General features: G+C 56.2%; 6 protein-coding genes across 6 annotated transcripts; 4 read left to right on the plus strand and 2 right to left on the minus strand.

Moving 5' to 3' along the window:
• Positions 1-367: 367 nt before the first annotated feature.
• On the plus strand, positions 368-1,738 carry E0L32_000830 (uncharacterized protein; the record flags this gene model as incomplete). The annotated part of the gene is made up of 2 exons (XM_031143151.1): positions 368-466; positions 593-1,738. 2 exons carry the CDS (start codon positions 368-370, stop codon positions 1,736-1,738), a joined length of 1,245 nt encoding a protein of 414 aa, XP_030994364.1.
• A 772-nt stretch (positions 1,739-2,510) lies between these two features.
• E0L32_000831 (uncharacterized protein) lies at positions 2,511-7,254 on the plus strand (the record flags this gene model as incomplete). Its single annotated transcript, XM_031143162.1, has 10 exons — positions 2,511-2,627; positions 2,851-3,132; positions 3,192-3,393; positions 3,450-3,557; positions 3,627-3,638; positions 3,693-3,719; positions 4,061-4,123; positions 4,258-4,437; positions 4,499-4,779; positions 4,894-7,254. The coding sequence occupies 10 exons, from the start codon at positions 2,511-2,513 to the stop codon at positions 7,252-7,254; spliced, it is 3,633 nt and encodes a 1,210-aa protein (XP_030994365.1).
• A 2,875-nt stretch (positions 7,255-10,129) lies between these two features.
• On the plus strand, positions 10,130-12,129 carry E0L32_000832 (uncharacterized protein; the record flags this gene model as incomplete). The annotated part of the gene is made up of 4 exons (XM_031143173.1): positions 10,130-10,491; positions 10,766-10,849; positions 10,904-11,029; positions 11,100-12,129. 4 exons carry the CDS (start codon positions 10,130-10,132, stop codon positions 12,127-12,129), a joined length of 1,602 nt encoding a protein of 533 aa, XP_030994366.1.
• Positions 12,130-13,591: 1,462 nt separating this feature from the next.
• On the plus strand, positions 13,592-18,403 carry E0L32_000833 (uncharacterized protein; the record flags this gene model as incomplete). Its single annotated transcript, XM_031143184.1, has 3 exons — positions 13,592-14,479; positions 14,540-17,914; positions 17,996-18,403. The coding sequence occupies 3 exons, from the start codon at positions 13,592-13,594 to the stop codon at positions 18,401-18,403; spliced, it is 4,671 nt and encodes a 1,556-aa protein (XP_030994367.1).
• A 652-nt stretch (positions 18,404-19,055) lies between these two features.
• E0L32_000834 (uncharacterized protein) lies at positions 19,056-19,772 on the minus strand (the record flags this gene model as incomplete). Its single annotated transcript, XM_031143194.1, has 3 exons — positions 19,056-19,087; positions 19,140-19,437; positions 19,527-19,772. The coding sequence occupies 3 exons, from the start codon at positions 19,770-19,772 to the stop codon at positions 19,056-19,058; spliced, it is 576 nt and encodes a 191-aa protein (XP_030994368.1).
• Positions 19,773-20,283: 511 nt separating this feature from the next.
• Positions 20,284-21,458, minus strand: E0L32_000835 (uncharacterized protein; the record flags this gene model as incomplete). Its single annotated transcript, XM_031143205.1, has 4 exons — positions 20,284-20,586; positions 20,644-20,801; positions 20,869-21,192; positions 21,413-21,458. 4 exons carry the CDS (start codon positions 21,456-21,458, stop codon positions 20,284-20,286), a joined length of 831 nt encoding a protein of 276 aa, XP_030994369.1.
• Positions 21,459-21,608: the final 150 nt, after the last annotated feature.

The raw sequence follows: 21,608 nt of genomic DNA on the forward strand, positions 1-21,608 counted from the left end.
AATTGGACCGAGGCACTTCCCGCGTCATTCGATTTGTTAGGGTATCGACGGGCAGGCAAAATAGGTCCGGCGCCCCGCCATCAGGTACATCTACCCTCCAATAGAGATGGAGGTGTGGCCAACATAGGGGTCCCCGCGCGGCGAGGGCGGTTGATAAATTGTGCTCTTTCCGCACATCATGTGCCCTTTCAAGAGGCTCTAAGGCTTTTTAGTCACATATCGGAGGTCGTTCCAGGTATCACCAATGATCTCCGCAACGACAAGCATGACGATTACCCTCAACTTTGAGTCGTGAGGAATCAAGATCGCCGAATATGTGACCTTCCTACAGCCGCCTGCTTGACCCTTACAAGACTACTCACTCGTCATGTCTTCTCGGACGACAGGCCGTGAGAAACGCCACAGTTCCTCCTCTGCGCACGCCGCACAGAGGTCGAAGGACTGCGTGCCTGATTTCGAGGCAAAGGTACGTTGAACTTTGAAGCAATTGGCCGAGCCAAATTTGTCCTTCCTGGCGAAAATAGATATGTAAAAGTCTTGAGGTCCACCTTCGTTGGAGCGCGCTAGCATCACATACTGAACGAAGCTCTAGTGCGGAAACAACCAACCTTGTCGTTTTGACGATACCCAAAATGTCTTTGATGAATGGCCGGATTTGAAGTTCGAACCTCGACCTGAACCAAGTATTCAGGACAAAAAGGCCCATAAGAAATGGGAAAGGGAATATGAGGATTGGGGGCCTCGTCGATGTAATAATGGAGTGGGATATTTTTGCAGGCAGCATGGCCGCTGGGTTGCCTGTAAGGAGGTAGAGACGCGGAAAGCGCCTGCTCGAAAGGATCAAAGGCCTGGACAGTGCCCTAAGCGGCATGAGACAGATGTGATAGCGAGACAACAATCTCTCGCATCGACAACCTCGCCTCATACAGCAACCAGTTCGACCTCTGGCACCCAAGGGAGCAATCAAAACACACCGTGGACATCGAACTATGCTGCCCCGAGCTATACATCAAACTATCAGCCTGAACAACAACCTTCGGCTTTCTCTTACTCAGCATCCCAATATTCAGCATACGCACAGCAAGACCCCACAGGAGCGAGCGCCGGGACCGCTTCGTATACTGCTCAATCTGCAGGATGGTATCAGGACTTGTCGACAGACTTTCCCTCACTAGAAATTTCGAGTAATCCAGCATATGTTCAACCCCAGTTCGCGCAAGTGGCAGCGTACTACGATGAGCCACAGGCCCCTCTTCCGGCCTCTTCATCAAAGTCCTCCGTCCCTGAGAGCAAAAGCCATGATAGCGCCAAGTCCAAAACCTCGACACGACAACATGGTTCTGGAAAAGGTAGGTCTGCACAACACGATAGCCCCGGGAGACACTCGTCATCTAAGAGCGAGGTCAAGAGGGGATCGGCCGAAAAGGGAGACGTTCGAAGCTCTGACTCACGAGGCCAAGGCGTGGACACTTCTGATACTAGTTCTCACAGGACTCATTCCAGGAAGGAAAAGGGCAAAGAATCATCATCCGGCCACCAGCCAGGGCCTCCAGAAGCTTACTATGCCACCACTGACCATTACACCACGCCAGCTTATCAAATGGATCCAGCAGGCTCAGTATACACAGCCACATGGAACGATCCCTATTCGCTTCACGGTGACCAGGAGGACCATCTTGACCAAGAGGCGGACCCGAACTCGAAGCAAAAGGGTGATAAAGAGAAGCGACGGCCATAGCCCAGATGGAAAGATGCTGCGGGTGTCGTTGAAACGCCCCAGTCGCATTGCAAGGACTGGGGCTATGTATTGGTCTTTATTGTTCGATGGCTATTGTTTGAGCCTGTGTTGTCACGACGGAGTGCGTTTTGGATGTACCAGGGGTCGATCGAATTTCACTCCAGTGTTTGCTTTTTTCTCTACATGTACTGCCACGTCATGATCTACCGCCATTCCTTCAATAGTGCCCTTAGCGAGCAACAGCTTATTTCGTATCTACCATAATAAAACCTGTTTCATCTCCTCCTGCCGTGACAGCTCTCGTTCGCAGCTCTGGTTCTCACTTGGAGCAGGGGCGGAAAGGTGTCGGAAGAGGGTCAAAAACCACAGGTAAACCGGGCGTTAATGGCGGGATAAGATGCTATGGACCTCTGCAGTGTGTGTAGCCTGTAATCTGGGAGTACCTATCACATGTGCAGCTGACTGCATGCCGGTGTAAGCCCTGCTGGACATCAGGCAGCCTCTCAGGTCGCGAGCTCATCCAAAATCATGCAGCCGAGACGCCACTGGTCTGAAATGCAGGCAACCATCACACCATTTGGATATCCCCCGAGACAGAGTACATTCCATGTCCTGGAAGACAGTTCTGGGTGGCTCCGTGTTACTACTTGTACTTTTCCGAGGGTGGCCAGACATAATATTTGGCTAGGCACCCCCTGTTTCTGCGCGAGTCCCATGTCCGTCCAGGGTCACGCATTGTTTTGACCAGAATGACACATCCGACTCGAGTGGCATGTGCGACGCGCCACGAATATCCAGTGAAGACAAGCTTGGAAGTGAGCAGGTGGAAGAAGGAAAGAGGCGGGGTTTAAATACCTTTGCAGCGAAATGCTGGCATGCTGCTGTCGAGGTATGTTCTGATCTCCATTCCCACGCTCGGCCGACCGTGTTCCGCGACAGCGCGTACTGCAGAGATAACCCCACCTCTGGAACAATCAGATCCCAGTAGAAGGAAGAAGTAGGACCCCCCTTGCTGCCTGCGGGGTTCGTTCGCCGGTTTACCTAGGCCCATATCCCCTTCGCTGCTCGGGATCGTCAGAATGAATGACTGATCTCTGGTCGCATCATCACAGAAGTCTGAGTGGTCGATTGCGGATGATAAATACAGCCCTATACTCTTCGATGCCACCAAGTTTGAGGCGAATGAGGCTGCACAGCAAGCTATCGAGGCAGGGAATCTGATCAACCGTGTGGAAAAGGAAACTGCAAAGCGGGGAGGGAAAAGAGCGGTGCGCAGAGCATTCGGCTGTGTTCTGGATCAACTGCATCGCCACTCCAAGACCATCGACGTCCTAGTGCAAGTAAGCCCGACCATCGGATGTGGAATCTGGGTACCGCTACGAATCATCCTAGAAGTGAGGCTTCCCCCCTTTCGACGATACCTGAATGTGACCCTGACGCGATCTGTATAAAGACCTATCTGGACGTACAAGACTGTTGGAAAATTGCCTTCGACGGCATTGGGATAATTCTACACCAAGTCACATTGTGGCACGACTTGTTCCCAGTCTTCAAAGACAAGGAAGCCGAAACCGCGCCGTACTTTGAGCAGTTCTATCTTGCCGTCTTTAATTTCCTCAAGTTCATCAGAAAGTACCTCGGTATTGGCTCGTTAAGTAAGTCATCTGATCTTGGCCTCTGATATTCATACTAGACTGACGGGCACTCCCAGAACGGACCTGGTACTCCTTTGTGAAACAGCAAAGCACTCCACTCGCAGCGAAGCTGAAAGAGATTCAAGTAGCTGTCGAAAAGTTGCAAGATTTGATTGCTAGTGAAAGTATGACTACTACTCCAGTACCCGTCCTACTCGGACACTTTTGAAATCACTGCTAATTCCACCCTCAAGACCTTCAACTGGGTACGGTCCTTGCTACACGACACGTTGCTCGGCTTTGATGCTTATTTTCTGCAGCCCATGCAACGAATATGATGGTCCAGGGTAAGTCGAGCACTCAGGGCTACATGCAGGATGCTGCATCGCGGTGTGACTGTGATCTGCCAAAGAAAAGCTTCCATTCCTTCCGGGCCTTCCGTAGCAGGATGCGGAACCCAGCGGAATGGGGGTCTTCTCTGCCAAGTGGCCACCACCAGGAGGAGTTGGACGGTTTTGCAGCCAGCGGAAATCGTTTGTTGATTGCCCCAAAACAAGTCCGTTCCACTGCCGGTGGAACACGCTAGCGCCGCAGTTGTGTTCTTCTTTGCATATCGATGGTTGGACACCACGACCCGGGTGATCAGATTCGTGCATCAGAGGGGATCATTCTAATTGGATCTATACAGAGCTATATGGCAGCATTGCAGCACCTTTCAGTACCCAAGCTTTGCGTAGCCAGGACATGAAAGGTAAGCTATTGACCCTTCTACCCTCTTGTAGGACACTCTCTCTTTCCAAATGAAAGTGTGCACGCGGACGCTCTGTGGGCTGTGGACTATGGTCGCCCAGAACTTTATATTAATGGATACTGATGTACCAACAGACACCCTGGAAAGAGAAGTCAGACCATGGCTCGAGTCTTGCCAACGATCCCACCCTTCCAAAACTGGCCTAGATCGCTCTCCTACGCCAGGAACCGGTCAGTGGCTGCTGGAGCATGAGCAGTTCCAGAGGTGGTCGAGTCTCAAGGGCGCAGGTTGCCTCCACATACAAGGCAAACCAGGTAGGCGATACTGCCATTTAAAGAACTCTTGGAGGAAGTGCTATCACTAATACCCTTTTAGGCGCTGGCAAGTCGTTTCTCGCGTCGGTGATCGTAGACACACTGAAGCAGGAACAGACAACTCGGCATGGTGTTTTTCTATGCCGTTTCCCGAAAAGTACGCTTGCGGGAGATCTGGTCTTCTCAGCACCTCACTACTTGGTCACTTCTCTCATCAATCAACTTCTGCATCCTTCCTATATTCTGGGAAAGCCGGAATACGGTCGAATCATTGGAGAGCTCGCGGATCTTAGGTTGAGATATCTCGAGCTCCTTGACTGCCCAGTGCGCAATCTCTGGCAGGTTTGCCTTCGTCTCCTTGAGCTCATACCTTCGTCAAAGCGCTTTCTTGTGGTCCACGGGGCAGACGATCGCTGCATACATGGCAGGAATTTTGACTTCGCTACACATTTTCAGCAAAAGCTAGCCGAGCTGTGTCTGGTATACAACGTGAAAGTTTTAGTCTTGGCTCGGTCCCAGGCCATTTTCCCGCAGGATTTGCCGACGGTTCAGAGGTTTCAAATCGTCATCACGAGCGAACTAGTGGCTGGCGACGTGAAACTGTACGCCTCGTGTTTGTTCGACAGTCACAGGTTGCCAAAGGCCTACAAAGATGCGACAATTGCGCACTTCTGCCGGGAAGCCAGAGAAAACTTCCTCTACGTATATTGCACCATTGTATATCTCAGCCAGCCGTCGTCCGATGGGACCTACCTACAACGCTTGGATGCTCGTCATTGTCCTCCTGAGCTTCACGAGCTTTATGATCAAGACATCCGTCCCAGAGTCGAGCGGATGTCTTCGGATGAGAGAAAGCGACTTCAGACAGTTCTTGTTCTTTTGAGTGTTGCCGCCGAGCCGTTGACTCTTGAGGAGCTTTCAAGAATCACCGGGAGTGAGGGGTTCGACCCTCAAGTTAATATAGTCTCGTTGGGCGCACCACTACTATCGGGCGAAAGCAATAAAGTTGCTTTTACGCATCACTCGACGATCAACTATTTCATGAACTCCCTCCAATTATTTGGATTTGGGAAAGGGCACACTGCACTCACAATGGCTGGTGAATGCCATGCCCGCTTAGCCGAGGAATGCCTACGGTGTCTCCTCGACGAGCAGTACGGGTCGAAGGAAAAGATTGGCCGGTACCTGCATCGCACCTTGGGTGCACTGGTGGACGTTATGGTTCTTGACACACCCAAAGGTGTGTCACTCGAATACGCCGCCAAATACTGGGCATATCACTTGACCCATGTGCGAGCTCCAACCGAAGAACTTCTTGAGCTCGCAAACTCACTCCTCCACACTTTTCAGTTCGCATTCTGGAGTGAATACTCAACTGCCCGCGATGGAGAGATGGACCAGGTGATTATAGCCCGGAGGAACCTTCTCAGCTGGGTCAAGTCTCTTCCTGGGGACAAGGGGTCACATATCTCGATCGACGATTACTTCGAGTCGGTGTACTGTCAGCTTAGTGACGCATATAGAGAAGACAGCGACATGGACAAGGTGTTGCAGTGGTTGGCTAAGATGCGTCTCGACATGTATTACACACGTACTGGCATGACCGAGAAGGCGCTGCCAGTTCGTAAAGCAGTTGCCGAGGGACTCACGACGGCATTAGGTGCAAAACATCCTCTGACACTTCGGGCTAAGAGGCAACTTGCGCTCGCCTACTCCTTCCGGGGCTGGTTCCGAGATGCCAATGAGCTATACTGCGAAATCATTGCAATAATGAAGGAAGTCACTGGACCAAGTCTCGAATATTTCGAGACACTTCAGGCAAAGGGCGAAACAGAGCTTTACATGAACAACTATCAAGAGGCAGAGAACACCGAGCATGAAGCTGCGGACGGGATCCTCCAGCTCGACACGCCGAATGCCAACGCATATCTGGCCGCGAGATTATGGTACTGTTATCCACTCATTGAAATGGGTCAGCTCGACAAGGCCCTCGGTATTCTGAAGCACATCTTCGACACTAGAAGGGAAAAGTATGGCGAGACCGACCTCTTTGCGGCGTCTGCTCAGTACTCCATGGGTGACATCCAGCGCAAACTAGGAGACAAAGATACTAGCCTTCAAAATTTGAACGAGGCTTATGAAGTTCGGCTTCGTCAAATCCCATTCACAACCATTTGGGTCATGGACTGGGCGATCGCTCGCATGATTGCTTTTCGCGACTTTGGCCAGCCGGAAGAGGCTTTGGATATTCTCCGCGAGCTAGATGAGCGGGGACAAGTGTATCGATTCTTTGACCGTGTGTGCCAAGTTACACATCTACGTGCGCTTTTGCTCCATGACAAGGAACAGGCTGATGAGGCTATAGACTTACTGCAAGGACTGGTCATCTCGACAGATAGGGCCTTGTACAAGCGCGGTTTGATGTGGATTCTCCTAGACCTGGCGGTCATGCTCAGAGAGCGTGGTCGGCCTGGAGACGAGAAGCAAGCCGCAGCGAACTTTGATCATATTGTCAAGGCCAGGGGCTCTGACCTTGACGTATCCATGTTGAGAAGCACTCGCCAAATCTGGGACGGCGGCGGTCATGAACCAGATCCACCGCGATTGCTGCGGCTTGCCGAGCAAGCCTTACAGCTCATGAGGGATAGAAAGTTCGATCAAGTTGACAACTTGTTCAGGGAAGAGAATATAGACTGGGTTCGACCAGAAGACTTGTGGCACTGGACTGGTGGGCCAGCTGCTGATACTGCGTGGATGAAACCGCCCTTACAATCGTATGTCATCCCCTACCCGCTGAGATATGGTGTTGAATACTAAGTCCTCAATTATATTAGGTTAACAAAACCAAATTGATCCCATTGACGTCTTCGCGTCAGCTCACATTCTCTTGGTCGATCATATTATGCATCTTATTTCATACTCAAGTACTCTGCATTCAATATATATGATACCAACTCAAGAAACTCAGTCCTGATCTGCCCGGTTCATTTCCTTTCTTCCTTTGTGTATTTCCAACAGTACATAACATCCTAGTTCAACATGGCTGGTCAGAGAATTTTCAACCTCTTAAGAAGTAACAGATTGTATGAAGGCAGAGTTGACGTTGATTTTTATCCCTTGTTTATTTAATTGTCGAACTTGAATGTGTATCCATCGCATGAGGCATAAAGCAAATTGATTCTTTCATACGTATCATTTAAATCTCATTTCTTTCCAGCACAGTGTTCACAATACAGTAAATACTCCCGGGGCTTATGACGGGGTTTCAAAGATCAAGCTCATGGCGTACGTTGATGCATGAAGAAAGCTGCTAGTGCCTGTCCTGCGTTTGTCTGCATAGGCGTTCTGGCTCACGATCATGGACGCGGTGCCAGCTACCCCGACGGTAAAGCCACGTCATTCATATTGGCCACCACCAGATACCGGGCTGGGTCACTGCATACGAAACTACGTAAGGGAAGTTTGAAGCGCTGGACGAGCGGTGCTGATTGGATAGTGCGGTGAGTTGACGCTCAGTCCTCGGCTTACACCGAAAGACAAGTTCCCTAACCGGTACTAAGCCGGCACTGGAGGCAGGGATCATCGAGCACTGGAGCTGGGCGGGTGGTGCTGCTGGTCGACTCATGCAGGTTCACGCCCGAGTTGCACGCCGTTGTCACCCTCTGCCGCTCCCACGGACCCCAACAGCACTATCACCCCTGTCGCCTGTCGACGTTGGCGGCAGATCATTTGCTGCTGGTGTGGTGGGTTCTGACGGCCTGGCCTGTTGCTTCCCGGATACCAGGCAAGCCGCGCACAGGTCGTTTGCAAGGACTTGGCCAGCCCGGCATCGATGACGAGAATAGCAGCATAGAAGAGCTGGTGGCTGCGCGTCCTCAGGATTGTGGAGGGCAAGGACCTCTTCCTGGGCGAGGATCCCGTGGGCCCATGCGATCCGATCGCCGCCAGCTATTGCTACTGCAAGAAAAGATATGACATGAATTTTGCATGGGGTAGCCACTGAAGTGTGTTCAGCTTTACTGGGCCCACTATCTTTTCGTCTCTTGCGTTGGTTGTGTATGGATGTTTGACACTGTGACGCAAAAAAGAAATGCGCATTCTCGGCATCTTGTGAAGCTTGCTTGCATGGTTGTGTCCCGAGACGAGAACCTGTGGAAGAAACATAGTGAGAGGTGTAAAAGGACGAATTCATATGAATGTCCAGTCCTGTTCGGTCCCTTCCAGTCAGAGAGCGGAAAGATGTCGCTGTCTCCATGTTGGGCAATCTCGAGATGATCTTCCTCTGGGCCCCAGCGATCATCCGCGCTCCATCGCAAAATCCCATCTCGCGTGCTCTAATTCATTGACCAGTGGTCTCCAGGGTGGATGGGCAGAAGTGCTTGACTCGACAACAGGGTCGAATGGCAGTTACCGGGAGACAGAGCACCCCTTGCATGATCCGCGATTTCCCAGCCGTCGCCAAACCCTGGCCCCTGCGACAAGAGCCAGGGCTAGCCAGACCTGCGGCCTCACTCTCGGGCGCATCGGCAATCGCCTGGGAATGGGCCTCGACTGGGCTTTTGCGTGCTGTGAGCAGTGGGAAAAAAGGTTGGGGGGGGGGGAGGGAGATTGTGAGTGGTCACATCAGGATCGACGACGCCAGGGCAGAGCCTAAAGACGGAACGGGAAGAGGATCAACGGCTGAGCGGGGAGGCTAGCGCGTGTTAGTCGCTGCATGAGCCGTGTCCACATTCTCAGCTCGAGTCTGCACACCACGCACAGTCTGATCAGTCTGACAATGGACACTCGCACAAAGGATGCGGTCTGCCGACGCCATTCGGGAGCTCTCTTGCTCTTGGTTGGACATTTGGAGGGAGGAACCGCTGGCTCCCACCTGCTAGGCTCGTTTGGTCGCTCGGCTGCCGCCACTGATGAGATATTGAATGATCTCCCGTCACATCTCATTTCGAGATGTGGATTGACCTCTTTAGCTACGGCAGTGACGCTGGCCTGGGGTTCGTTGGAAGTTTGCTTTTGCTGCTGCTCAGCGTCAGTTTGCCCGATGCACCCCGCTCCCATCTGCAGCTAACAGAGACATTGTCGTCCTGACAAACGGGTACAGTTTTCGCTATTTGCTTGGCACTTTGCTTTTGTTGGATTGCTCTGCTCCTGCAAGTGTCGTGGATGGATAGCTAGCTATCTGCGGTGCGGGTGATGATCAGAGCCGGTTCATGAGCTACCTGCCTACCTTGCTCTTCCCCTCCTCCGCCGTCAAGCTCTACATGATGACCTGCTATTGGTTTTGCCCAAAGAAGAAGCAATTCATCTCTTGTCCACTTCTCTCGCGGTAGTCTACCCACCTATCCCACTTTCCCACCTCCCGCTCATCATTCCGCGTTGCTCGAGTCTTGGCTGTCTCGTGGTCCAAGAGGCGGAATGTCCCTGGAGAGACAGACGGGGGGACATTTAACAAAGCTGAACGCTCTCCTACATTCCTGGCAAACAGTCCGCTCCCACATCTCCACGCCTCTTGTCGTCCCGTCCCGCAGACCACAAAACCTAAGAGCCAGTCCGTCTCTTTGTCCCTCCCTTCAAACACGTTTTGCAGCGTCTCCCGTGTTTGTGTGTATCGTCGCACAGCAGCCCAGACGGGACACGGGGCGAGACATAACACAACAACAGGTAGACATTTGACCTTTGACTGTCATAAAACATGTCTTCACCCCCAGCCAGCAGCAGCAGTCCCAGCGCGGCCGCTGCCGCAGCTGCCGAGGCGCCGCCGAGCGCGAACCTCGACGCCCTGGGCATCTTCTGGATCGTCTACGCGCTGACCTGGACGTGCTTCCTGGCCGCGGGCATGGTCTTCCTGCTGCGCCGGCGGGACATGCCCATGCTGCGCATCCGCGGCCTGCCGCTGTCCTTCGCCGCCGTGGCGCTGCTGCACTGCTACTGGGGCGCCGGGCAGACGGCGTACGTCTACGGCTCGCTCATGTCGTCCAAGATCGAGTACTGGGTCATGGGCATCTGGCTGCCGTTCGGCATCGCGCTGTTCCACGCGTCCAACAGCCGCTTCCTGTACGTGGCGTCGGTGCAGCGGCGGTTCGTCTCCGGGCAGAGGCCCGGGTCGCCGACCTCGGTGGCTACGAGGTGGCCTGCGCGGAGGAGGGGCGTCGTCGGGTGGTATAAGAGTATGGATTATTCGGGGAGGATGTTGACGCTGGTAGGGATTGGGATGGTGTTTCAGGTGAGGCTTTGCAAATTTGTTTTGAGTGAGGAAGGCTTGCTAATCTGTTGCGGTTCAGCTGATTTTGACTACGTTCATGTATCTCATCTCGCGAAAGTTTCATAGCAGCTTCGGTATCCCGGGCACGGAGCTGGACCCCAGCCTTACGCCGGCCGAGGCGAACGTGGCTATGAAGCATGGCTGGGAGTGGTGAGTCGCTCATGATCAAGACTCAATGTGAGCTAATGCTGACCAGTGTTATAGGTGGCACTCTATCTTCTGGCAGGTGCTGTGGGCTTGGATCGTGGCCCCGATTATTCTCTGGAAGTCGCGAAACATCCATGACACTCAAGGCTGGAGACTTCAGACCATTGTCTGCTGCCTGGCGAGGTTAGTCATCCTCCTTTCAGATGAACTTTTCATATGTCACGAGATCAAGTGCTAACATGAGCTTCAACAGTCTCCCTGCTACTCCCATGTGGCTCATCGCGCTCTACGTGCCGGCCATGGCGCCCGTCAACAAGTACTGGGTGCCGCCGCAGTGGATCGCCACCTCGATCCTCATCATCGAGATCTTCACCGTCTTCCTGCCCTGCTGGCAGGTGATGCGCCACCAGACGCTGCGGCGCGAGACCCTCGACTCGATCGCGCAGTGGGAGTCCAACAAGCCCGGGTCGCGCAAGCGGCTCGGCTCCGTCACCACGGGGTCCACCTCGTCCGCGGGCGGCGGGCGCAAGTCGTCCATCCGCACGGCGGGCTCGGGCGAGTCCATCCTGACCATGAGCGCGCTCGAGCACGTGCTCGAGCGCAACCCGGCGCCGCTGCAGCAGTTCGCCGCCCTGCGCGACTTCTCGGGCGAGAACATTGCGTTCCTGCTCAGCGTGGCCGGGTGGAAGTCGGACGGCATTGCCGCGGCGGCCAGGAGGGGCAGCAAGGGCGATGCGGAGGCGGAGCAGGTGTCGGCGCGGGAGCGGTTCAACAGCGCGCTGCGGATCTACGTCGGGTTCGTGAGCGCGCGGCAGGCCGAGTTCCAGGTCAACCTGTCGTCGGCGGACCAGAAGCACCTGGACTCTGTGTTTGGCGAGGCGGCGCGCGTGCTGTACGGGGACATGGTCGCGGCCGAGGAGGAGGTGGACCCGGCGACGCCGTTTGAGATGGTGTCCGTGCGGCGGCCTCCTCCGGCGGGGGTGCCGTCGGATGCGGGCTCGGAGAAGGGTATTATGGGGGAGGCGACAGCGACAACGACGACGACGACGACGGCGGATGACCTGACGGCCATTGCGGATCGGGCGTTCTACTGGGGGGATATCCCGGCCGGGTTTGGCGAGGGCGTGTTTGACGATGCCGAGGCGAGCATCAAGTACCTCGTGCTGACCAACACGTGGCCCAAGTTCGTCAAGGACTGCCGGCGGGCGTCGATGGACTCGCTCGAGAGTCTTGAGTCGGGGACGTCGTCTTTTGGCATGAGCTTCCGGAAGGAGAGCAGGTAAGGAGTTATCATGTTCACAAGTAGATACTCGTTGTAATGGAGGAACAAGGGACTAAAAAAAGCCTTTCCTTTATCTGTCGGATATTTTTCTTCATGTCGATACTTTAATACCAGCAAAGAAGATAGGATGAAATGACGGATTAACCGGTCTCTCAGGGTCATAACATCATCGCGCCTTTATGAATTCAACGTGCCGGACATCCGATTCGGTAGGGAAAGAGGGAGAGTAAGCGCCCAGCCTACTTGTGGTTTCAATGTTGCCATAGCCAGGCCACGATAGAACTCAATCATGTTTCAAGCATGCATGCTCCAGAGTATGCGGCACTTCCACACCCCTTCACAGCGCGAGCGAGCTCACCAAGCTGCCGTCAATCGCCAGCGCACCTCTCCACGTGGGCCAGCCGCCCTCTAATAATTGCTGCACATTGTCTACTCTAGACGTGGATGGCGAGGACGGGAGTGGCTGCTGCTACCCCAGACAGTGGTCATTCATCGGTTTCTTTGATGGGATCAGCCGCCCTTGTGGAATGTGTGTGGTGTAGAATCCTCTGCATGCGTAGCTGGATGAGTCGAGCGTTGCGATTGCACCAGATTTTAGCATGTGACGCCAGTGCTCGAACCAAAAGAGGGAAAAGTCGGGGCTGACCCAGGCGTGTTCCAGGGTGCTGCCTTCTGCTTATCGCCCTCATAAGCACTGATAAGCCCTGAAAACACCCACTGACCCACCAATGGATTACGGGGCGGCCAGTCATCGGGCACTCCATTAGCGGTCTACAGGGTCCCGTGGGCTCTTACTCGTCACTGCCCTGGTCTTTTCAGCGAGAGATTCCCCACAAGGCCAGCGCTGGAGTCGCCGTCTCGGACGCCAGTCATTCGCATTCGCTCATCGCTGCTCATCATCACAAGGTTTGGCACAAACGACACCGGCACGAACAAGAGCGAAAAGGAAGGGAGCTTCTGTCCTTGATGCAACCTTGTCCTCCTAACCTAGCACCGCGATGCATTATTCCTCCTTTCTCTGACCTCTGTGCCCTTCTTCCCCCCCTCTGAACCTCCACCCGGACCTCCCGCGGGCTCCGGCTCTCCGAAGATAGGCAGCTGCACACCTTCAGAAACCGCTGCCACCATCTCGCTCGCCCTCTGCATCACCGGATCTACCGATCATCCAGCCTCCCGTCTGCTGGTGGTCTGATACTCCGGTAACTATCCTCATGGGTCCGCGAGGGTCTGGATGAGGCCAACACTGATATTTTTGATGCATCTGGGATAGACCGCTCCTCGGGGCCCGGAAGAGACGAGGTTAGCTCGCTGTCCGCCCTCTCCGCCTAGGCTCGGACCACAGTCGACTATCCGATCCGAACCTACCTGCCTCCCTCGTCGCACCACTCGCTAGTACGGTCGTCGATATATTGCACCCAGCTGGTCCTTCACTCCGACGGACCACTCTGCCATACGCAACGACCATGTCGTCAGCACACCCAAGCCCGGCGCGCACGGCTCAAAGCCCGCCTCCAAACCGCCATGCTGCCCTCTCCGACGACGAGCCCCGCCGACGCGTGTCTAAGAAGCTGCAGAAGCGGAGGACGGGCCATACCCCCACGATGGAGCTCCCCGAGAGGTTAAAGGAGTCGACCGACGGCGCCGACGATGAGGAGGACGTGCGCGTCCCTACCCAGGGCGCCGGCATGCCGATGAACATGAACCAGAGCATATTCGGCCTCATTGCCGCTGCCGGCTCCAAGGTTGACTTCAACGACCGCTTCGAGAGCCAATCCAGCGACGAGGACGAGGACTCGTCCGTCAGCCACTCGAGCAAGGGCGGCCGGGATGGCGACCTGGCGCAGACGACGATCCTGTCCAAGAAGGAAGGCAGCAAGCGCGATGCACACAAGCGGAAGCTGTCCGGCCACAGACTGCTGCATTCACTACCCTCGCTCACGACCAAGCTCTCCCTCAAGCACAAGAAGTCCTCCAAGCCGAAAACTTCCCAGATCCTCGAGGAGAGTGCAGAGTCCGGCGACTCCTCGCCCCATCCCGGCACCTCCCTGTCGCAAGAGCTCAGCCGAGGCGAGGGTCGCCTGCCTCCTGTCATGAGCAGGATGCTCGAGGCCAAGGCCGAGATGGCGTCCCGGCCTAGCTTCGATCTTGAACGCGCGTCGATGGACCTCGGCGGCGGAAGCACGGGCCCGAGCCCGCTGGCCCGGAGGCTGAAGGACATCTTCCGCTTCGACGAGCCCGAGGAGGTCATCGAGGAGTACCCCTGCTGGCTACTGCAGAGTGTTCTATTGCAGGGCTACATGTACATCACATCCAAGCATATCTGCTTCTATGCCTACCTCGCCAAGAAGGCGGTACGTATCTCATCTCATACTTCACAGGCAGTGGGTGATCTTTGTACTGACTGCATGTAGCACGAGGTCGCCAAGTCCGGATACCTCTCAAAATCTGGCAAGCACAACCCGGCCTACAACCGCTACTGGTTCCGACTCAAGGGCGACGTCCTCGCCTACTACCGCGATCCCTCAAATCTCTACTTCCCCAGCGGCCAGATTGACCTGAGATACGGCATATCCGCCAGCATCGTCGACAAGGACAAGGATGGCATGCACTTCAACGTCGTCACACACCACCGCACATACCACTTCAGGGCCGACAGCGCGCCCAGCGCCAAGGAATGGGTCAAGAGTCTGCAGCGCGTCATCTTCCGCTCCCACAACGAGGGCGACAGTATCAAGATCTCGCTGCCCATCCAAAACGTGATCGATGTCGAGGAGGCGCAGATGATTGACTTTGCCGACACCTGCAAGGTCCGGGTCATTGACAACGACGAGACATATGCTATCGACGAGTACTTCTTTTCCTTCTTTGACCACGGTGCCGAGGCAGTCAACGTTCTGAAGATCTTGGTCGACGATGCCGCGCAACAGGCGCATCAGGAACGAGGAGGAGCAGTCCCACCTATCGCCGAAGAGGAGTATGATGTCAACGACCAGGCTTCTTCCAAGAAGAGCTCGCCCAACGCCAGCAAGGACCGCTTGACGCCGCTCAAGATAGGAAACACGAAGCTCAATGACTCGGTCCGGGCGACATTGTCTCCGTTGTCACCAGCCAGCCCTCGTAGCGCGAGCCCTCGGCCTAGCGGTGAGATGAGCCGAAGCAGCTTCGACGCATTCCGTCCCTTTGGTCGCAGGAGTGTCGAGGTTGGACGGGCGCTGCGCGAAGATTCTCCCCGCCGAAGCTTTAGCGACAGTAGGAGGTCCTTGAGCAGGAATCGCTTGGGCGACAGGACCCCGACAGAGAAGCACGGTTCGTCTGATTCGTATGTCCAGTCTCTCGAGGAGCCCAGCCAGGCGTCATTGTCGGCCCTCGTGGCATCTTCGAGCGAGGACCCCACGGCCAGTCAGATCTTGAGGGGGAGCGACGTGTTTCACCGGCCCACTGTCCAGCGTTCGGCGTCTGCCTCTCGCAGGCGGGAGCAGGATCCTGTTCTCGGCAGCGAAGCCCACAAGCCACGTTCCCCCAGGCTCCAACCTTACCGGCCGAAGCATGCCGCTACCACCGGCTCGGTGGCCGACCACCCTGGTGAGCTTGGTGACATGCAGACGCCCACCACGCCCACCCTTCAAAATCTTGCCAAGATGGGCTCCTACCCCCTGCAGCGGGCAGGGCTCTATGCCGGCTGGCTCAACAAGCAGTCGCGCCGCATGAGCAATTTGCTGGCAACCGAGTCGATGGGCTATGTAGAAAAGGTCTCGGGCATGTGGAAAGGCGGCAAACGACACTACGACGAGCCTGCCGGCCTGCGCACCGACGACGAGCTGGACGACGAGGAGAACGACAAGGTCGCTACCTCCATGGAGCGCTTCCGCGCGCACTTTGCCCTGCCGGAGTCTGAGAGGCTGCAGGCGACGTACTTTGGGTTCTTGATGAGGGTGTTGCCGCTCTACGGCAAGATCTACATCAGCGATCGGTCCTTTTGCTTCCGCAGCCTGCTCCCCGGGACGAGGACGAAGCTCATTCTTCCGCTGAAGGATATCGAGAATGTGGACAAGGAGAAAGGCTTCCGGTTCGGGTACTCTGGTCTCGTCGTTGTCATCCGTGGGCACGAGGAGCTCTTCTTTGAGTTCAATCAGGCTGAAGCACGGGATGACTGTGCGATTACTCTGTTGCAGAATCTGGAAGCTGTGCGGTATCTTCGAGAGTCGGGCATTCTTGGACAAGAGGAGAAAGAGGACGCCGAAGAGGCTATCGCCGAGCGGGATGCCTTGCAAGAGGCTCGAAAGGTGGAGTATCCGGATCACGAGGTTAAGTTGCCCCGTGACACATCCGGCGTCTGCGCCGACTCGCCGACAATCCTCTTCGATGACCCCAAGGCTTCATTCCTCAACTTCAAGCCCACCGAGCCTCTGCGCATCACCTGTCTGACTATCGGCTCGAGAGGAGATGTGCAGCCCTACATTGCGCTCTGCAAGGGTCTGCTAGCGGAGGGCCACAAAGTGCGCATTGCTACGCACGCCGAGTTTGAGGACTGGATCCGTGGACATGGCATCGACTTTCGCTGCGTGGAGGGTGACCCCGGCGAGCTGATGAAGCTGTGCATCGAGAACGGCACGTTTACGCTGCAGTTCCTGAAGGAGGCCAACTCCAAGATGCGCAGCTGGCTCGACGAGCTGCTCACGTCGGCCTGGACGGCCTGCCAGGACTCGGACCTGCTCGTCGAGTCGCCCTCGGCCATGGCGGGCATCCACATCGCCGAGGCGCTGCAGATCCCCTACTTCCGCGCCTTCACCATGCCCTGGACGCGCACGCGCGCCTACCCGCACGCCTTTGTGACGCCCGAGCACAAGATGGGCGGCGCCTACAACTACGTCACCTACGTCATGTTTGACAACGTCTTCTGGAAGGCGACGGCGCACCAGATCAACCGCTGGCGCAACAAGACGCTCGGCCTGCCCAACACCAACATGGAGAAGATGCAGCCCAACAAGGTGCCCTTCCTGTACAACTTTTCGCCCTACGTGGTCCCGCCGCCGTTGGATTTCAGCGACTGGATCCGGGTGACTGGGTACTGGTTCCTGGACGAGGGGACGGGCGCCGTCACCGGTGGTAGTTCGAAGGATGGTGGTGGTGGTGGGGATAGGGATGAGGGTGAAGGCAACGGCGAGAAGACGGCCGTGACACCGCCGCCAACGACGACGACCACGAAACCCGCTTGGATGCCGCCTGCGGACCTGACGGCGTTTATCGACAAGGCGAGGCAGGACGACAAGAAGATTGTCTACGTCGGCTTCGGGTCCATCCTCGTGCCGGACCCGGCCAAGATGACGCAGGAGGTCATCGACGCCGTCCTCAAGGCCGACGTGCGCTGCATCCTATCCAAGGGGTGGTCGGACCGCATCGTCACGGCCAAGGAGAAGGAGAAGGCGGCGCAGGGGGACCCCGCCGCCGCGGCGGCCAACGACGCGAGCAAGCCCGAGGTGCCCCTCCCGCCCGAGATCTTCCAGATCAAGTCGGCGCCGCACGACTGGCTGTTCGCGCAGATCGACGCCGCGGCGCACCACGGCGGGTCCGGGACGACGGGCGCGTCGCTGCGCGCGGGCGTGCCGACTATCATCCGGCCCTTCTTCGGGGACCAGTTCTTCTTCGGCGCGCGGGTCGAGGACCTGGGCGTCGGAATATGCCTGCGCAAGTGGGGCGCCAATTCCTTCGCGCGGGCGTTGTGGGAGGCGACGCACAGCGAGAGGATGATTGTCAAGGCGAGGGTGCTAGGGGAGCAGATTCGCAAGGTATGTCTCTTTTTTTCTCTCGCCGGATGAGGGGAGCGGGGGCGGGCCTTGATTTGCTGACCAAAAACGTTGGGTGTGTAGGAAAACGGCGTCGACACGGCGATCCAGTGCATCTACCGCGACCTCGAGTACGCCAAGTCGCTGGTCAAGGCCAAGGCGAGCAAGAACGCGGCGCACCAGCAGCGCGTGGCGTCGGCGGCTGGCGGTGCCGGCGGTGGTGGTGGTGCCCTCGCGTCGGCGAGTAGCGACGCCACGGACGCGGACGACGAGGACGACGACGTGACGGAGGAGAGCTGGACGTTTGTGGGCGCCGGGGCTGGCGGCTTTGGCAGAGTGGGAGCGGCGGCAGAGGCGGGGGATGCTAATAGCACGGATGCGGACTCGCTCATGGGGATGAGGCAGAGCGTTATACTCTCGCCTGAGGGGGCTGGTGCGGATGGTGGGCACGGGCAGGTCCTCGGGAGCAGGGCTTTGAAGACGGGGTTGTGAGAATTGGGTTGCTTTTGACCCTTTTTTGCGTTATGGAGCTAGCTGGGTTTACGTTGGTTTTCCTTGTTTTAGATGGGCGTAATACATGCACCGGCACGGCATACAGGGCAGAGCACAGCAGAGCAGAGCGCAAACGTTTTGAACGAAATTGGGGATGACTGGGATGGGATGGGATGGGATGGGATGGGATGGGGATGGGATATGGGTATTGGGAGTTTTTGCTTGGGATTCTGGTTATAATGGATTGCCCAGACGAAACGGGATAGGGCGAGGCTTCATGGACTTTACTTCCCCTTGGTAATTACCTAGAACGCTGACAGCGTGGCAGAGCAGAAGAGGAGGCCCTGCGAGGATTAGATTGTGTATGGGTCTGGGTCTAGAGGACCTGGTGGAGAAGAGACTACTAGACTGCTGGGGAGAGAGGCGTGTATAGGTTTAGACTGTAGAGAAATAGCAGAATATTCTTTGCGGAGGGGTTGATCTTTGGGTGATTCAACTGCTGGCTTCTGCAAATAGATGCCTGCCATTTATTATGTATGCCCTGCGTAGTTCTAGTGGTTCTTATGACGCTCGGCTGTGTGTACTCAGAGAAGTCGGTAACCGTCATATATCACTGCGTAAATCCTGCATTAGCCAAGTACATGGATGCGTGCTACTGCGGAACAACACCAAGGCATGTCACAACTACAATTGAAGTTGAGCAAGAGACAAACCGAACAGCTTCTCTCGTACTCACCTTCCAACCCTCTCCGGACGCCGCTGCCGATCCACATCGCCTCGTTGAGCCACCGGTACCGCTCGTCCCCGGTCTCGAACTTGACAAAGATCCGGAACCGGTACTCGTCGGCCGAGACCTTGTCCCCCTCGACGGGGTCGAGCAGGCGGGTCAGGACGTCGGGCGGACCCGTGCGCCACCCCTCGGTGCGGACCATGATGTGCGCCGCGCGGTCCGCGTCCGACGTGGCGATGAGGTAGCGCGTGTCGACGAAGGTGGCTTTGGTGTCCGTCAGGAGCTGGGCGTCTTGGCCGCCGGGCTTTTTTGGGAGTCTGTTTTCAGTATCCAAGAGCAAGGCAGCAGCTCTCTTTTTTCCAAAGATATATATGGAGAGGAGTGGCTACGTACGACGAGCGTGCCCTTCCCCCACGTCGCGCTCCATTCTCCGCTGCGGATGCCGATCCAGTTGCGCTCGCCCCAGGGGGACTTGCCGAGGGCGATCTTGCGGTCGAGCTGGGCCTGCAGGCGGAAGTCGTGGACGATGCGCGGGATGGGGAGCGAGATGGTCTGGCCCAGGGCGCCCGGGGTGAAGCCGGATGTTATCTTGTCGGCTTCCTCCGGGGTGCCTTGCGGGTCGTGCTGTTGGTGGGGCATTTTGGGAATCTGCTGTGAGTGAAGGAAGGGGGGGGGGAGGTTGGTTGATGATAGCGATAGGATCTCTGCGCTGGGCTATCCCAGGCTTTGTTATGTGCAGAAGACCGAGTAATGCTGTCGACAATGTCCAAGGTGATGTCGACAATGTCCAAGGTGATGACGAGGAGACTTCGGGGAGTCCATTGCCATCCCCCGCACAGTCGGCCATAGTCCGACATCATGTGGGGCCGAATCTGCCACAAGCGTGGTTAGGTTTTCGGCAATTGGGGTCCGGGTTTGTGGGTATTCTTCCGTGTTCCGGCAGGTGGCTTCTCCGGGTCGGCGGTGCGTGTCACGAATGCATTGAAAGGACGATCCGTACGTGGCTGTAGTACTACGAGCGGTTCTTGCATGAAATGCATGGCAGTGTCACATCCGTAAAGTATGTTTCGCCACTTGTGCAGAATGCTGTCGTTCCCTACACTATTCTTTCACAAGATGCCTAATTGGCTCCCTATCTTTTGAACCTGACTCATTGAGAAATCATCTGGAGAGCACCATTGGCCTCTCCCGACTCAAGCAAGGCTTGTATCACGAGCAGATCCCTCAAAGCCTCTTGAGGGGACTGCCGGGCGTCCAAGGCACCGTGGGCGATGCCTTCTCTAAACGCTTTGATCTCGGCACCTACGCCCGGGTCCATACCACTCCGCAGCGACTCCTCTACCTTTGTTCCGTCTGCGCCCTTCCTGATCACCTTGGTCACCATGGACGAATAGTTGACGCTTCCGGTCGTCGTCACCACCTCGATGTCGTACTTGTGGCCGAGCTCCGCGCCCTAGGAGAGGTAGAAGGTCCCGTGGGCACCGCCGCCGGTAGACATGATTGCGTGTACTGTATCAACTGGGGGCAAGTATTTCTGCAGCTGGGTCGTAAACGCCGACAGCTGGGCGATGTTCTCACCGGCAGCGCCGAGGAGCGACCGCAAGACTGCCACGAGGTGGATTGCTGCTTCCAGAATCATCCCGCCTTGGTGCTTCGGGTCTTTGCGCCCTAGAATCTCGCATTAGCGGTGCACTTTGCAGGGTCCTCCGATATTGAGGAAGAGTAAGCCACATACAGTCAATAGCGAAATACTGGAGGCCCTCGGGGAGTAGCATCGCCCAGTCGAGGCGGAACGTCACGAGCTTCCCGCCCAGCTCTCTGACCTTCTCCGTCGTCCTGACGACGTTCTCGTCAAACCGGTAGTTTTCGGCGACGCCCCAGAGCGGCCGCGGCGATGGCAGCTTCGAGTGGAACTTGATGAGTTCTCTGGCCTGCGCGACGTCGGGCGCGATGGGTTTCTCGCTCAGCACGTGCTTGCCCGCCTTGAGCGCCTTGCGGACAAAGTCTGGGATCTGCAGGATGGGTACGCAGATCACGACGGCGGCGATGTCGGCGCGGGCTAGTAGGTCGTCCACGGATCAGCCGGGCTCCTCGGGCGTGTCAAAGTATGTCTGGACGCCGCCTTCGTCCGCGAGTGCGACGAGGGCGTCTGCGCTCTTCTGGGTGCGGGAGTAGATCGCCTTGAGATCAAAAGAGGAGGTGTCCTGGATGGCGGGGAGGTGTTCTTCTCTGCGGTCAGCAGTGTTCTTGACTGGGGGAGCACTAGGGATTTCCCAGACCTTCGCGGGCAAACATGCCGGCGCCGAGGATTGCGATGCCAATCATGATGAGGTTTCAGCGTTTGCTGGACACAACGCTGGAGATATTGCTATGAAGAGGATAAGATGTATTGGAAGCGCATGCCTTTTCAGTATGATTTGTGAACCGAACCCCCAAGTTGCAGGAATTTTCGCGGAGGATTAACCTACCTTTCTT

The sequence above is a fragment of the Thyridium curvatum genome, assembly GCF_004353045.1.
Source record: "Thyridium curvatum strain D216 chromosome Unknown NODE_3_length_876553_cov_77.224826, whole genome shotgun sequence".
NCBI classification, from domain to species: domain Eukaryota; kingdom Fungi; phylum Ascomycota; class Sordariomycetes; order Thyridiales; family Thyridiaceae; genus Thyridium; species Thyridium curvatum.